The sequence below is a fragment of the Protopterus annectens genome, chromosome 14.part0, assembly GCF_019279795.1.
Source record: "Protopterus annectens isolate FY-2018-M chromosome 14.part0, PAN1.0, whole genome shotgun sequence".
In the NCBI taxonomy this organism is placed as follows: domain Eukaryota; kingdom Metazoa; phylum Chordata; order Ceratodontiformes; family Protopteridae; genus Protopterus; species Protopterus annectens.
Genome location: NC_056748.1, coordinates 127,350,856 through 127,367,652, shown reverse-complemented (window position 1 = coordinate 127,367,652; position 16,797 = coordinate 127,350,856). Strand labels below are relative to the sequence as shown.

At 43.3% G+C, this 16,797-nt stretch overlaps 1 protein-coding gene across 3 annotated transcripts in view; it reads left to right on the top strand.

Annotated features, from left to right (window-relative positions):
- GPAM (glycerol-3-phosphate acyltransferase, mitochondrial) overlaps positions 1–16,797 on the top strand; it is a 921,522-nt gene that overhangs the window by 186,360 nt on the left and 718,365 nt on the right. For all 3 annotated transcript variants that reach the window (XM_044055836.1, XM_044055838.1, XM_044055837.1), the window contains exon 4: positions 2,184–2,257. In XM_044055836.1, coding sequence (XP_043911771.1) covers positions 2,184–2,257 — 74 coding nt within the window. The remainder of the gene's footprint in view (positions 1–2,183; positions 2,258–16,797) is intronic.

The window sequence follows — 16,797 nt, the reverse complement described above, 5'->3', positions numbered from 1 at the left end:
CCTACAGACGTGCATCAGTATGATGCAGCTCATGCAGTCTCTACAGACATGCATCAGTATGATGCAGCACATGCAGTCCCTACAGACGTGCATCAGTATGATGCAGCACATGCAGTCCCTACAGACGTGCATCAGTATGATGCAGCACATGCAGTCCCTACAGATGTGCATCAGTATGATGCAGCACATGCAGTCCCTACAAACGTGCATCAGTATGATGCAGCACATGCAGTCCCTACAGACTTGTGTCAGTATGATGCAGCACATGCAGTCCGTACAGACTTGCATCAGTATGCTTACATGCATAAGACAGGAGTTCGTATAGTGGAAATACTCTGGTAATAGGGCATACTTTCTTGCAGTGGTTAAGAAGGCAAGCTGATGTCAATACAAAGTTGTGCCAGTGATCACTATCCTTTAGACTCTTAGTATGTTAGGACCCACTGATCAGACGTAGTCAAGAGAAATGCTTATGGGTTGTCTTGGACTTACAGCCCATCACTAACAATCTTAACCCATGTTGTTTTTTTTTTGTACAGCATGTCCAATTTTGAAAATGTCATGTTTCTAGAAGTACGCTGCAGCTTGAGGTGTGGAAATATTCTGAGAGCTGTAGTCAGAAATTAGCATGTGTTGGCTCCGTAACAAGGTCTTGTCATTTACTATAAAAGGAAGTAATCTAGAGAGGTGAAATCAGGAGGTTAGTTCTTCATTTGAATAATCATCTCAAGGAAGACCTGGAAGCATGAAGTGTGAGAGTCCAGTCAGTGCTAACCTGTTGAGCTAACCATGTGGAGTATACCTGTTTATAGAGCAAGAAGGTGAGCATGGAAAAGGCCTACAGCCTGGAACTTCTTAAAGGAGTACCACACCCACAGACTCAAAAATAAAATGTATATGGTTGTGTGTGTGTGTGTGTGTGTGTGTGTGTGTGTGTGTGTGTGTGTGTGTGTGTGTGTGTGTGTACATATTCACATATATTGGTGTATGTAATTTGATCTACAAGACAGAATATCTAAACACAACTGGGTCCGATTCCAGAAGACTTGTCCTTAGCATAAGTGGTCACTTACACTGAGAGCAGGTCTTTTGGAATCTGACCTCTGGTGTAAGCCTGCTTATAGATGAGCCTTATGCGGAACAAGTCTTTCAGAATCACGGCAGACTTGCACGAAGAGCTACTCTTTTGGAATCTGGCCCAATTGATTAAACACAGCTGGTCTAAACATATATCATTTAACCCAGTATAACTAAAAAAAAAAAAACTGAAAAAAAAAGTTTTTTTGCAGAGGGCAAACCCCTCAGCACTTACCATGTGTGTCAGGGACTTTGCCTACCCCACACCCCCTTATATGCACCACCAGCTTGCAAAGTCTAGCACATTGTGATAAAACAGATTGCAATTTTACTTAAAAATCTTAAGCAAACTTGCACCAGTGATAAAAAAAAATCATAAATTTTCCTTACTGTCAGAGTAATAACTGATAAAATGCACTGAGGAATATAATCAGATCGAATATAAATAGATCACTTTCTTCAACTTCTTGTGGATAAAGTGATACTTGTACCACTTGCATGACACCCATAAACATATGTACATACATAATATACACGGCACCCATATACAGACATACATATATAATCTGTACAATGTCCGTATACTTACATATATAATATGCACGACACCCATATACATACATAGATATATAATGTGCATGACACCCATATACTTACGTACTTGTATAATATGCACAAATCCATATTCATACATACATGCATACATAAATAATATGCACGACACCCATATACATACATACATATATAAAATGCACGGCACCCATATACATATATAATGTACGACACCCGTATACATATGTGCATACATGTATAATGTGCACATGCACTCCTCCATTAGTCCTTTTTGCAGGCATTTGTTAACATCTGCATTTGGTTTTACTGTTGTAATCTTCAGTGTCAGGCAGTAAATGATCCTTTTTTTCTTTGTAGTTCTGCTTATTGTGATGTTGGAAAATTTGTTGATGTACTTTTATCTGGGTTAAAATAAAAAAAAATTATTGTGCAGTGCACCATTTTTATATGTCTAAGGAAAATATTTTGCATTAGAAATAATGTAATATTTTTCTGAAGAAAAATATAATTAATTTTCCTGTATTATTTTTTAGGATAAACTCTTTAATTCCAACATCCCTTCCTTGGGCCTGCATAATGTCATTTACATCAATGAAACCCATACAAGGTAATCAGACATGAAATAATATTCTATGTGATTTTACTTAATTTCCTTAGATTTGCTTATGGTGGTTTTACCTGTTTATATACATATATATGTATGTATATTTTACCTCAGCAGCTGACTGGGTAGGCTGAGCCGTAAAGTAGCTTCTCCCGCTGTTGTAAACTCTTGTTGCAGATGCCTCAAAATGCACAGTAGCTAAGAGCCATCAAGTGTGGGGAATTCCCTTTTCCTGAAGTGCACCAACATTTTTCTCCACCTAAAACAATAATTTGGATTGTGTTTTAAATTATTTTTCATGTTCACTTAGTTATTATTTTTAATTTCCTGTTACAGTTACAAGTGCTGGGCCTGCATTTCTTGTACTCTGTAATATGACCCTATGCTTGTAATACATGGAGCCTTCATGTCATTGTTGTGTGCAGCTTTTTTTACGTTTTCTTTTTGTAGCTTCCAAATGGAACATTTTGTCATTTGTTGTGCAAGAAATCACAAATCCAAAGAATGAGCTGCATTTTGACCTCATTTTCGTAATACTATGCACATTAGTGCCGACCAAAGTTTAGTTGCACTCCTGCCTCTCAAAACATAGTGTGTTCCTGACAAGAAATGTAGTTAAACTTTGCCGATGCAATTTGCAAATGAAAAATCAAGTAAAGGGTAAAGTAATTTGTTGTAAGTTCGTAGTTTCATAGGTTTATACTTGGTAGGTATTATAATGTACCAGTAAGATCCTTTTAACTGCAGTTTCAGCTTCTGCTTTCCCCGTCTGTAAAGGCCTGAGAGGACAACAAAGCGGTAAATTTATGGATCTCATCCACTCATTAAGGTTGATTTTAATGAGAAGTAGGAAGCTACTGTATAGGAGTTTATTCCATAAGTAGATCTTTTGGGAGCAATATCCATCTTGCCAACAGTTTTCATTAGTATTTCTGTTTAGATTTGGGTCCTTAGATGGGATGTTGATGGTATTTCTTTTTTTTTTTTTTTTTAATATGCAAGAGGTCTAGCTGGACTAAGTGGCAGCAGTCACAGCATAGGCGTTTGTAGGAAGCAGAATAAAGTAGATGGTCAGTGAAATTTAAGGTTCATACTAACAAGTTCATATGTACTTACTAGGCTATTTCTCCATGAGGATCTCTAGAAGCCCAGTTGTATATTCCCATGAAGGTTTTAACCCTTCTATTTTAACTACAAATAACCCAGAGATGATCAGAACATTTACAGGACTATGGTTGCTAAACCGTGGGTGAATTTGCAATTGCCAATCCATTCATTCAAATTCCGTTTGAATACTGTAAGAGAAGTACTTTGCTTTATGTGGAGAAGAAGTCAATTCCATAGAAGCTGCATTTCCTGTGATACAAATGTGTCCCTCCAGCACACGTTATATTTATGTTACAGAAGAGATTTTGATCTCTTGAATGGTGTTTATACCCTCATTGGACTTGTGAATGTGCAGTAGGTATGACAAGACACAGTCTGAGGATCTATCCATGAGGCAGAGATCGCCCCTCAGTAACTTGTATGACATTGAGAAGAGGAACAACGCTTTGAGATGATCTGCATACTTTTTATGATTTAGGCCCTTGATTTTCTTAGTAAGAAGGCATTGTGAGCATTCAGAATATACCTGTCCAAACATTTAACACAGCTTGAAGAAAGCATTATACTCCAGGATTGGCTTGATGATTGCTGAATACAGTGGAATAACCACATCCCTGGACCTGGACCCCACTCCCTTAGTAATAAGCTGTGTAATGAAAAAATACTTTGTTGTAATAATGAATTTATGGTGATTGCAAGGTATTACAGTCATCTAGAAACTTAGCCACAGCCTTAACAGAATTTTTGACCTCCGAGAAGTAAATTCCAAAATGCAGTTGCCTAAGGACTGAACCCTGGGGTACACCACTAGTGACGGGTCTTTTGGGGCTGGTAGAGCAGCCCACCCTAATTTCCAGAGTTCTGTTTGGGAGCCAATCTGCTATCCAGTGAGTGACACAGGGAATTAACATTTTGTTGGGATATATCTACGATACCCGAATGTGGGGTGGTCGAACACCCTTGCAAGGTCTAGGTATGTTGTGTGTGTGCTGATTTACCCACGTAGCTTCATTAACCTTTTCGAAGAAATCCACAAGTTTAAGTTTGCAGGATCTACCCTTAACAAATCAGAACTGATGTTGGTTAAGAGTCTGTAGGTTGCCTGTGTCGTTATTTATTCATTTTGTAATGGTCCTTTCCATAGCCTTACAGGTGAGGATAGCTAGGCAGACTTATCCCTGGTCTGTTGATGCCCCACCTTTGTGCAAGGGGGTGACAGTTGCTCTTCTCCACTCATCTGGCACAAGACCTGTTTGGAGGCTGACACTGAGTAGAGACTGTAGAATGTCTTGATGTTCGTGTTTCACTGCTGCAATCATTACACTTGGGTTATCCTGCCGTCAGGCAGTCCCGCAGTCGGCCAGAGTTCCAAAGTCTTGGTCCGGTGTTGGTTGCTTTCGCCTCTTCCCTGACGTCAGTGCGCCAGGGGTATATAAGATGCAGCCGACGTCATTTTCTTCAGTCTTTCTTGCCACGCGGTGCCCGAAGCAAAAGCAGTTCGCAAGTGCCGGTCGGCCAACTCCTGAGATTTTCGAATTCGAATTTCAGAACCGAAGTCTTCGATAAAGCTAAGTACCCCGTTGGGGAAACTTTTTCTTGACTCAGACCGATGTCAGTAAAAGTTAATAATTGTATTTCTTGTGGGAAGCAAATACCTCATAAGGATTTTCATTCTTACTGTATTCCATGCCTAGGTCCAGACCACGATGTCACTAGTTGTCGGTTTTGTGCTAGATTTAACAAGCGCACTATTAAACGGTTTGATTTTGCTCGCCATTATTTTGGCCGAAGGTTCAATTATACCATGCCGTCGGAACAACCGATGACCGGAATGCACAAAAAGCGCAAGGACAAAGATAAGGACAGGCATCCGAGGTCCAAAACTGACTATGAAGCCTCTTCTAGGCCAGTCGCTGGTTCGCCTTTTCTCATTGAGGTGCTTTCGCAGCCCCTGACACCCACTACCTCAGAGCCACAGGCCGCCTCCGACTCCCACGTGGAGATTTCTAGGCCTCTGGAAACTCAAGGTATTGGGCCTACGGAAACTAACCCCTCAGATGGGGTCCGGAGCCGCTGAGTAGGCATCGGCTTCTGAGAGTGTTTTCAGACCTTCACAGCTTACCATCAAAACAACAGCCAAGTCTAAAACTCCATTAAAGACAAAGAAGCAAGTACAGCAAGTACAGCATTCACCTGGACAGGCCTCCATGCCTAAGAAACAGATGAAGCAAGTACAGCAAGTGCAGCATTCACCTGGACAGGCCTCCATGCCTAAGAAACAGATGAAGCAAGTACAGCAAGTGCAGCATTCACCTGGACAGGCCTCCATGCCTAAAAAACAGATGAAGCAAGTACAGCAAGTACAGCATTCACCTGGACAGGCCTCCATGCCTAAGAAACAGATGAAGCAAGTACAGCAAGTACAGCATTCTCCTGGGCAGGCCTCCATGCCTAAGAAACAGATGAAGCAAGTACAGCAAGTACAGCATTCACCTGGACAGGCCTCCATGCCTAAAAAACAGATGAAGCAAGTACAGCAAGTACAGCATTCACCTGGACAGGCCTCCATGCCTAAAAAACAGATGAAGCAAGTACAGCAAGTACAGCATTCACCTGGACAGGCCTCCATGCCTAAGAAACAGATGAAGCAAGTACAGCAAGTACAGCATTCACCTGGACAGGCCTCCATGCCTAAGAAACAGATGAAGCAAGTACAGCAAGTACAGCACTCACCTGGACAGGCCTCCATGCCTAAAAAACAGATGAAGCAAGTGCAGCAAGTACAGCATTCACCTGGACAGGCCTCCATGCCTAAAAAACAGATGAAGCAAGTACAGCAAGTACAGCATTCTCCTGGGCAGGCCTCCATGCCTAAAAAACAGATGCTCAGAATGGCCGAAGACTTAATTACTCTGATCAGGGGTTCCCATCCCCCTCCTGATAAAAGGCCTAGGCAGGATACAGACTATGATTCCTCTGACCAGGTTTCTATTTCTTCTGATTCCTCTTCAGACCAGGGATACTCTTTACCCCCCTATGAGGACTCTGATGCTGAAGAATCAATTCCTTCAGCCTCTCCTCCTGAGGATTATTCTTTTGGGGAAACTTTACATACCATGAGGGAGTATTTCTATTGGGAAAGTCAGGATTACTCAGAATCCAAGAAAAGGCTCAGGGATTTCCTTTTATTGCCTCAGCACAGGCCCATGGCTATTCCGCCTGTGCTAGATATTGTGGATGATGTGTTCTCTGAATCCTGTTTAACTCCTGATTCTTTGCCCCCTGCTCCAGTCAAGCCAGACGGGTAGTACAGAATCCCTGACTCTCACAAATTTCTTTATAAAAACCCTGCTGCTGACCCAGAAACTATTTCCCAGGGTCCCAAAGGGGTAAAGGCTTCCACTGCTAAAAATCCAGTTCCTTCTGACAGGGATTCTAGAGCATTAGACAGATGGGGGAAGAAAGTTTACACTTCTGCAACTTTAGCAGTAAGGGCTTTAAATTGCCAGTTCCACATGCTTAAATACCAACAATATTTAATGTCTCTGTTAAAACAGAAAATGCTAACAAGCGCAGAACATCCTGACTGTAAGGAAACGCAGGATTTATTGCATGCAGCTGAACAAGTGGGAAAACATACTCTGCAATGTGGTTTTGATTCATTGGAGGCTTCTTGTAGAGCCGCAATTACAGGATCTGTGATTCGAAGGCATGCTTGCTTAAAAGAACAAGGTTTACCTGATCATGTTAAGGCAAAATTACTGGATGCTCCTTTACAGCATGATATCTTGTTTGGTGTTAAGGCAGAAGAGGTTTTAAAGAAAATGGAGGATAAGGCAAAATCTATGCAAACAGTGAAGGATTTCTTACAGGTACAGCCACCTCGATTTAGCAGAAATTGGCCTTCTAAGAATTGGTCCTTTCCAGTGTCAGACAGACCACAAAGAGGCAGATACAGATGCCCAAGAGGCAGATCTCAGCCCCAAGGCTCTTACAGACCACGACAGTGGGATGCTTCAACCCCAAAAGGAGGGGAAGACAAGTCACAACCTTATATGAAACAGTCACAATGACTTCCCCCTTCAAATGCCAAGCACTTACCTTTTGGCAGCTCCCTTAGGGGGAAAACTAGCACTTTTTTCACAAAATTGGCATATAATCACCCAAGACAAATGGGTTCTGAATATTGTGTCTCAAGGTTACAGGTTCCACTTTCACACTCTCCCAAGGCCAAAAGGAATGCCAGACCTGCCTCAAAATCAATGGGCAGAGGCACAAAAACAAATTACAGCCCTCATGAACATAAGAGCTATCCAAAAAGTGCCCCAACAGGAACAAGGACAAGGATTTTACTCAAGACTCTTTCTGGTCCCCAGAAAGGACAAAGCCTGGAGACCCATACTGGACCTATCTACTCTAAATACTTACCTGGATGTTCCGAAATTCAAAATGTTGACACTACAGCAACTTCTTCCCATGCTGGGCAAGAAGGCTTGGCTGGTTACCTTGGACCTCAAAGAGGCATACCTGCATGTCCCAATCAGACAAAATTGCAGAAGATAGCTCAGATTCATAGCTGGTACAATGCATTACCAATTCTCTGCACTGCCCTTTGGCTTATCTACTGCGCCCAGGGTCTTCACAAAATGCCTGGCACCAGTAATTGCATTTTGCAGACAAAAAGGAATTCAAATATATCCGTACTTGGACGACTGTCTTATTCAAGCGGAGAGCAAGGACATTCTTCTACAGCATCTGGCGTTTGTAAAAAGATTGCTAATTTGCCTAGCGTACACAGTAAATGAAAAGAAGTCAAAACTAGTGCCCTCACAAGAGATAATATTCCTGGGTGCCAGCTTAAATACAACAGCCCAGATGACTTATCTCACGCCAGACAAGCAAGGACAACTGACTCAGTATTTTCAATTGATGGCAACAAAAACCCAACTCCCTGCAAGAAAAAGTCTGCAGGCCTTGGGGTTCATGGTGTCCTGCATACTACTAATACCATATGCCAAACTGCATATGAGGAAATTACAATGGTACCTAAAAAGTGTTTGGACTCAACACTGTCACAGTTTGGAAACAGTAATACCACTTATTCCCTGCTTACAACAGGAGTTTCGATGGTGGGCACAGGCATGTCACCACAACAAGGGACAGCCTTTCACTTTACCCACGGCCAGGCAGACACTAACAACAGATGCTTCGGATTATGCCTGGGGAGCACACATGGCAGGAAAATGTATTTAGGGCAAGTGGGCCGCAGACCAAATGCATCTTCACATCAATCAAAAAGAGATGCTAGCTGTACAAAATGCCCTAACAGCTTTCAAGGACCTTCTGCATCCAGGACAACTATTACTAAAGACGGACAACACCACAGTTATGTGGTACATAAACAAGTAAGGTGCCACTCATTCCTACCCCCTCTGCAGACAAGCCATGACCTTGTGGAACACAGCACTTAACCCATCAAGTTCATCTGCAAGCACAATTCCTGCCAGGAAAGAAAAACACTCTGGCAGACGACTTAAGTAGAAACATCATGGATCCTCACGAGTGGAAATTAAATCCACAAGTATTCAGCATGATAACACAAAAATGGGGGTGCCCAGACATAGATCTTTTTGCCTCCCCTCTGAATTGCCAGCTACAGAAATTCTGCACAAGGACTTACCATACACAAGCATAAAAAGTGGATGCTCTCTCATTCAGCTGTAAGACCCTAAAAGTTTATGCCTTCCCACCACTGCCTCTCCTTTCAAAGGTACTCCTAAAAGCCAGACAAGAAAGGCCAAAAATGATCCTGATTGCCCCAGACTGACCACGTCAGCACTGGTACCTAATCTTAAAGAACTTGGCTCAAGGCCCACCATAGATTTTACCTCAAATTCCTCATCTTCTGACTCAACAAAACAATCGGATCCTGCACAGCCAGCTCAAAACCTTAAACCTGGCTGCATGGCAGATTACTTAGCCAAGCAGCCAACACCTCTCTCTAAAGCTGTTATGGATGTCATTTTGGAGGCCAGGAGGCCCAGCACCAGGAAATCCTATTCAGAAAAGTGGAAGAGATTCTGCGCCTGGAACCAGGCTCAAAGCTTTGACCCTCTTGTCCCAAATATTCCTCAGATATTACAATACTTAACTGAGATGCTGGACAAAGGCCTATCCTTTTCATCCATTAAGATCCACACCTCTGCCTTCTCAGCTCATTACAACACGGATCCTCCTATTTTCTCTCATCCATTGCTAAAACAGTACCTCAGAGAGGCTAAAAACATAAGACCGCCCTGGAGAGCACCACCACCAACTTGGGACTTCAACTTTGTCTTGGAAAAACTAACTTTACCTCCTTTTGTGCCAGCCAATTCAGCAGAATTAAAGTATGTGTCATGGAAAACTGCTCTGCTTCTGGCAATAACCTCAGCACGAAGAGTCTTAGAGTTACAGGCACTAATGGCAGTGGAACCTTTCATCATTTTTCATCAGGACAGGGTATCTTTTAAGAACAAACCCTACATTTATGCCAAAGGTGGTATCCAGTGTGGCTCTTAACCAAACTATTCACTTGCCAACTTTTTATCCAAATCCCCAGAATAAAGGGGAGAGACTTCTGCATTCATTGGACATACACAGGCAGTTACGCTTCTACTTGGACAAAACAAAAGCTTTCAGGAAAACTGAGCAATTATTTGTAGCATATGCTGCAGGATCACAGGGAAAGGCTATTTCAAAGGATTCCATTTCAAAGTGGATAGGACACTGTATCCGTTTCTGCTACACACAGCATGGAAAACCTGTACCTAGTAACATTAGGCCACATTCCACCAGGGCAACAGCCACGTCAACTGCCTACCTTAGAGGAGTACCTACCAAAGATATCTTGGAAGCTGCAACTTGGAGTTCAGTGCACACCTTTACCAAGCATTACCACTTGCCTCTTTATTCTAAATCCAGAGCTGGCTTTGCCACTGCAGTGCTGCAGGGCCTCATAGCCACCCCAAATCCTCTATAGAACCAGCCACCTTACCTCAGCTTTGGGATTCTACCCAAGTGTAATGACTGCAGCAGTAAAACACGATGAACATAGTACAGTTTTGTACCTACCATAAATGTAGATGTTCGAGTGTATTCACTGCTGCAGTCCAGGTTACCCTCCCTCCATCCCCTCTTTCTTAGCTGGGACTTGTGTATACCTTTCTACCCTATACAACCTATGTGGTGTATTTGCTTGTAACTGAAGGTATTGGTTTTATTTTTTATGTATGCTTTTTTAGCAGTATGTATTGCCTACCTATTTGGGGGCACCTGACATCTGGGGCAAGAAAAACTGAAGAAAATGGTGTCGGCTGCATCTTGTATACCCCTGGCGCACTGACATCAGGGAAGAAGCGACAGCAACCGACGCCGGACCAAGACTTTGGAACTCTGGCCGACTGCGGGACCGCCTGACGGCAGGATAACCCAAGTGTAATGACTACAGCAGTGAATACACTTTAACATCTACATTTATGGTAGGTACAAAACTTTACTTTTCAGGTTGGTCAGTAAGCAGTCGAATATATTAATATGACCCCATAGAATGTTCTTGACTCTGGACAATGCCTTGAGGGCTTGTTCATGGGAGATTTGAGGGGCATGTTGCTGTGGGCATGAGATGTGAAACGTAGGAGGGGAGAAGAGGGTGAAAAGTTAAAGCTAAATTTTTCTAATAGTAGATTGGCTATGTCTTCTGGGACCAAGAATTTGATATAATTTATGGTTAGCTGTGCTCAGTGATGTGTAGAATTTCTAAGATTTCTAATAGAGTAAAAGAAGCCTTTGTGTGGCAGCTGTGTGGCAGTTTTTACCTCCCATGTGGATGTGGGTGGTTTGGTCAGAGTCTGGAGCTCCCTGCTAAGTTTAGCAAGAGCATTTCTTTGCATCTTGAGAGCTACATTTATTTTTACATGCAATTATTTTTTTTTCCTTTTGCTTTATTAAAGTGCATGTTTATATTTGGGTTCCAGTGTAGGACTTGTTTTTGAATTTTGCTATGTATTTAGTTTGGAGAACAGATGCACCTCTGCAGTTATTCACGTGTGTATAGTTTGTCAATAAAGGTTTACACATAAGCAGTGCGGTCATTGAGTTGGACAGGGATACTGATTATAATCAGGTTATCACTCAGTTTGTGTAGGTTATGGCTTAATCTCTGACACCTGAGGTGTTGGTGGATGCTTCTGGTTTCAGTCTTGAGGTGAATGCGGTGAATGTCACCAATCTGTGGCTCAGTTTGATGGGTGGGGGGGTTGCACTTTGTAAAGAACACTGCTGTACCATATTGATGATGACCAAATCCAGGATTTTATCACCTGGTTGGGATGAAGATTAACTGGTCCAGAGAGTCTGTATTGATGACGTCCAGAAATAAGAATGCAGTTAAATAAGAAATCCTATTTCTCGGCTCTACCCACTAATTAGCTAGACTTAATTCCTTTTCAAGTCAGTGAATGGAAAAGGAATTTTTACTAACTGACCCTAGCCAAGAGCATTTATAACTCCAAGGAAAAAAATAAGGTAAAAAAAAATTAAAAAAATATAAGTATCCAAACATTAAATGGAGAAATCCAGTCCAGCATGCAGACACTAAGCAGCAGTAGTCTCCGAACATTTGCAGTTAAATAGTGATTTTTTTACATTGTCTAACATTTTTGAACAGGTGTACGATGGAGAGGGGCGTTATACTCAAATAGTGTTATGGATCTGGTTAAGGAGGAGTAGGGGGATGGAGAGGGGCGTTATACTCCAATAGTGTTATGGATCTGGTTAAGGAGGAGTAGGGGGATGGAGAGGGGCGTTATACTCAAATAGTGTTATGGATCTGGTTAAGGAGGAGTAGCAGGATGGAGAGGGGTGTTATACTCAAATAGTGTTATGGATCTGGTTAAGGAGGAGTAGAGGGATGGAGAGGGACGTTATACTCAAATAGTGTTATGGATCTGGTTAAGGAGGAGTAGCGGGATGGAGAGGGGCATTATACTCGGTGTTATGGATCTGGTTAAGGAGGAGTAGCAGGATGGAGAGGGACGTTATACTCAAATAGTGTTATGGATCTGGTTAAGGAGGAGTAGAGGGATGGAGAGGGGCGTTATACTCAAATAGTGTTATGGATCTGGTTAAGGAGGAGTAGAGGGATGGAGAGGGGCGTTATACTCAAATAGTGTTATGGATCTGGTTAAGGAGGAGTAGAGGGACGGAGAGGGGCATTCTACTCAAATAGTGTTATAGATCTGGTTAAGGAGGAGTAGCGGGATGGAGAGGGGCGTTATACTCAAATAGTGTTATGGATCTGGTTAAGGAGGAGTAGCGGGAGACAGTAGCTGCCGTGATTCTGGATGATATACTTTGATAATGAGTTGGATAGGTAGAAAGATTTCCTTGTGTGGTGGCCAGATGAGATTTCATTATCCACAAATCTGTGTATGTATCTTAAAGATGATATCACTTTTGAGGGAGATGTCATTTAGGTGCTAGGTGCTAGGGTATTTATGTTTCATATAGAGTATAGTACTGCATGTAGCTGGATTATGCAGTCTTGATACCAGCTGGGTAAGATTGTCTTCCTTTTTGTACTGCAGCAGGTAACAGAGGTTTCACTTGAAAGCCATTTTAATTATTTGCAATCCCTTCTGCTGCTTCCAGTTGGTTAAGTGTTCATGTCTTCCCACTTCTTACTTGATATTTTTGCAATGTTGCCTCCTGCGTGACCACCTTTGTCTCTCTCCTCATCATCACTTGTGTTGTCTTCACCTGGTCTTCAGTTCCTTTTTTCATTAGTTGGTAACCCACTTGTTTGTGACAGCATCTACCCTTGTCATACTGTAGTTGGTACCCCAATTGTTTGTGGTGGCATCTACCCATGTCATACTGTAGTTGGTACCTCACTTGTTTGTGACAGCATCTACCCATGTCATACTGTAGTTGGTACCCCACTTGTTTGTGACAGCATCTACCCTTGTCATACTGTAGTTGGTACCCCACTTGTTTGTGATGGCATCTACCCTTGTCATACTGTAGTTGGTACCCCACTTGTTTGTGACAGCATCTACCCATGTCATACTATAGTTGGTACCCCACTTGTTTGTGATGGCATCTACCCATGTCATACTGTAGTTGGTACCTCACTTGTTTGTGACAGCATCTACCCTTGTCATACTGTAGTTGGTACCCCACTTGTTTGTGATGGCATCTACCCATGTCATACCCAAGTCATACTGTTGGTTGCCTTCCTTCCCCTGCCATATCATTTCACTCCTTCTCTTGACTCCAGATTCCTCAATGAAGTACCCCTATATTCTTGCAGACCGCATAACCCCTGTCAGCCCAAGTCCTCCTGAGGCAAAATGCTGCCTTACATGCTGAGCATCTCACAAATCTCTTTTGTACTTTTTTTTTTGTCCAACCTCTGCTGATCCTTTCATGTTGTTACATGCTTAGATCCCTCACTTTCCTTTATTATTGTATATAATTTATATAGGTAAATATTTTTTTTTACTAGCCAGCCTTTATATATCTAATGGCATCCTTTCCTGCTAAACAGAGGCTAGAGACATGTTGTCACATTAAAGAATAATTAAGAACGGAACACAGACGTGTATCATGTAATTTTTCTTAAAATGGCTAAGTTAGAGACACTGAAAGTATGCACCAATATTTCTTTTAAACAAGGCAAAGACACTTGTCTTTTAGAAGTGCACAGTTAGCTAATTTCTAACTTTGCTCAGATGCTGGACCACTTCACAAAGAGTAAGCTTTCTGCCTTACCTTAAACCAGACGGTCTCTTGTGGAGGGTTGAGGTGATTGGGGGTGGGAAAAACATTTTTTTTGAAAGATTTTTCCTTGTGTGATTTTGACTTTATATTGGTTCAGTTATTTGGCATTCAGTAAATGGAGTTTCGGTGAAATGGGTTTTGTTATTGGGATTCAGTGATTTGACTTTGAAGAAAAAGGGCATGCAACCAGATGTCCTTCAAGGATGCAACTGCAGTCCTGACATATGGGTTGTCCTGCCTCAGGCAGCCCTTCGGTCAGCTGGATTCCAAAGTCTGGGTCCGGCATCGGCTGATGTCGCCCTTTCCCCGGCCAGAGCCTGGGGTATAAAAGCGTCAGCCACGCCATCTTCTTCAGTCTTTCTTGCCGCGGTGCAAGCAGAAGCAGTTCGCAAGTGCCGGTCGACCAGCTCCTGTGTTTTCAGCTACTGAAGTCTTCAAAAAAGCTAAGTACCTCGTTGGGAACCTTTTCTTGCCTCAGCCGATGTCAGATAAAACTGTAAAAGTTAATAATTGTTTAACTTGTGGGAAACAAATACCTCATAAGGATTTCCACTCTTGCTGCTTACCTTGCCTAGGCCCAGAACACAACGTCTCGGCCTGTACAGCATGTGCTTCTTTCAGTAAACGCACTCTTAGGCGTCGGGCAGAGTTTGCACAGGATTATTTTGGGGAAGATTTCTGTTATATCATGCCGTCGGAGCTTCCGACAGCACATTTACCTAAAAAACGGAAGGATAAGGACCGACACCCGCGGTCCGCGGTCTCGGCCGACACCACGCTTAGGCCTACCGCGAGTGTCTCGGTCTCTTCTGAGCCGGTTTCATAACCGCTACAGACTGACGACACCGCCCCACCAGTTACTTCGGTACCGGAGGCCAGCTCGGTGCCGGTTTCTGTTCTCCCCTCTGAGACCGTAGCCCTGGATATTTCTAACACCCTTTCAGTGGATGAGACTACTCCAGCACATGGGGCTGCCAGGCCTCCAGTGTCTATGTCCATTAAGGCCTACACACGTGCTAAGGCTGCCAAACAGGCTAAGTCTCTCCCTCCAAGATCTGTTTCTCTGGGATCCACATGTCCTTCAAGAATGCAACTGCAGTCATAACATATGGGTTGTCCTGCCTCAGGCAGCCCTCGGTCGGCCGGATTCCAAAGTCTGGGTCCGACGTCGGCTGATGTCGCATTTCTCTCCGACGTCAGAGCGGCTGGAGTATATAAGCATCAGCCGACGCCATCTTCTCCAGTCTTTCTTGCCGCACGGTGCCCGAAGCAGAAGCAGTTCGCAAGTGCCGGTCGGTCAGCTCCTGTATTTTTCGAAACCGAAGTCATCAAAAAAGCTAAGTACCCCGTTGAGGATCTTTTCTTGCCTCAGCCGATGTCAGAAATTACTGAAAAAGTGAATAATTGTTTGTCTTGTGGTAAACAAATACCTCATAAGGATTTCCATTCTTACTGCCTCCCTTGCCTTGGCCCAGACCACGACGTCTCGGCCTGTGCCGCCTGTGCTCGCTTCAACAAGCGCGCACTCAGGCGCCGGGCGGAGTTCGCTGAAGACTTTTTCGGCGAAAAATTTGATTACACAATGCCGTCGGAACAACCGACAACACATACTCCTAAGAAACGAAAAGACCGGGACTGACATCCTCGGCCCGCGTCTTCCACCGACACCACACCAAAACTTACCGCGAGTGCGTTCCTTCTGAGGCGGTTATTCCACCGCTTCGAACCGAAGACACCGCATTACCGATACCTCCGATACCGGAGGACACTCCGACGCCAGTTATTGATTTTCCTCCGGATACTGAAATGAGACTACTCCAGCACATGGGGCTGCCAGGCCTCCAGTGTCTATGTCCATTAAGGCCTACACACGTGCTAAGGCTGCCAAACAGGCTAAGTCTCTCCCTCCAAGATCTGTTTCTCTGGGATCCACTTCTGGTTCTCAAATTTTAAGTTTAGCCGAGGACCTTATTTCTTTAATTAGGGGTTCTCAGCCACATCCAGATAGAGGCTCTCAGCCGCCTTCTGTCAAGAGGCCTAGGGTTGAGCAGGTAGATCCCCAGTCCTCTGATGAGGCCTCAGGTGATTCTGCACATTCCGACTACCAGGAGGAGGCCTTCCCGGCCTACGAGGATTCTGATGCGGAGGAATCCATTCCCTCTGCTTCTCCTCCTGAGGAGTTTTCCTTTGGGGAAACGCTTCATTCCATGAGGGAACACTTCAAATGGCAAGGCCAAGAATTCTCAGATTCTAGGAAAAGGTTAAGGGAATTTTTAAAGCTACCTCAGCATAGACCCTTAGCTATTCCTACAGTTTTAAATGTTTTAGATGATGTGTACTTAGAATCTAATGTTTCCCCTGACTCCCTCCCCCCTGCTCCTGTCAAGCCAGACAGGTACTACAGGGTCCCAGACACACATCAGTTTCTGTACAAGGGCCATACTGCTGACCCTGAAACTATTTCTCAGGGGCCTAAAGGGGTTTCCTCCACTACTGCTAAGAATCCACTTCCTTCAGAAAAAGATTCTAGGGCTTTAGAAAGGTGGGGCAAGAAAGTATATACATCTTCCACCCTTTCTATGCGAGCATTAAATTGTCAATTTCATATGATTCAG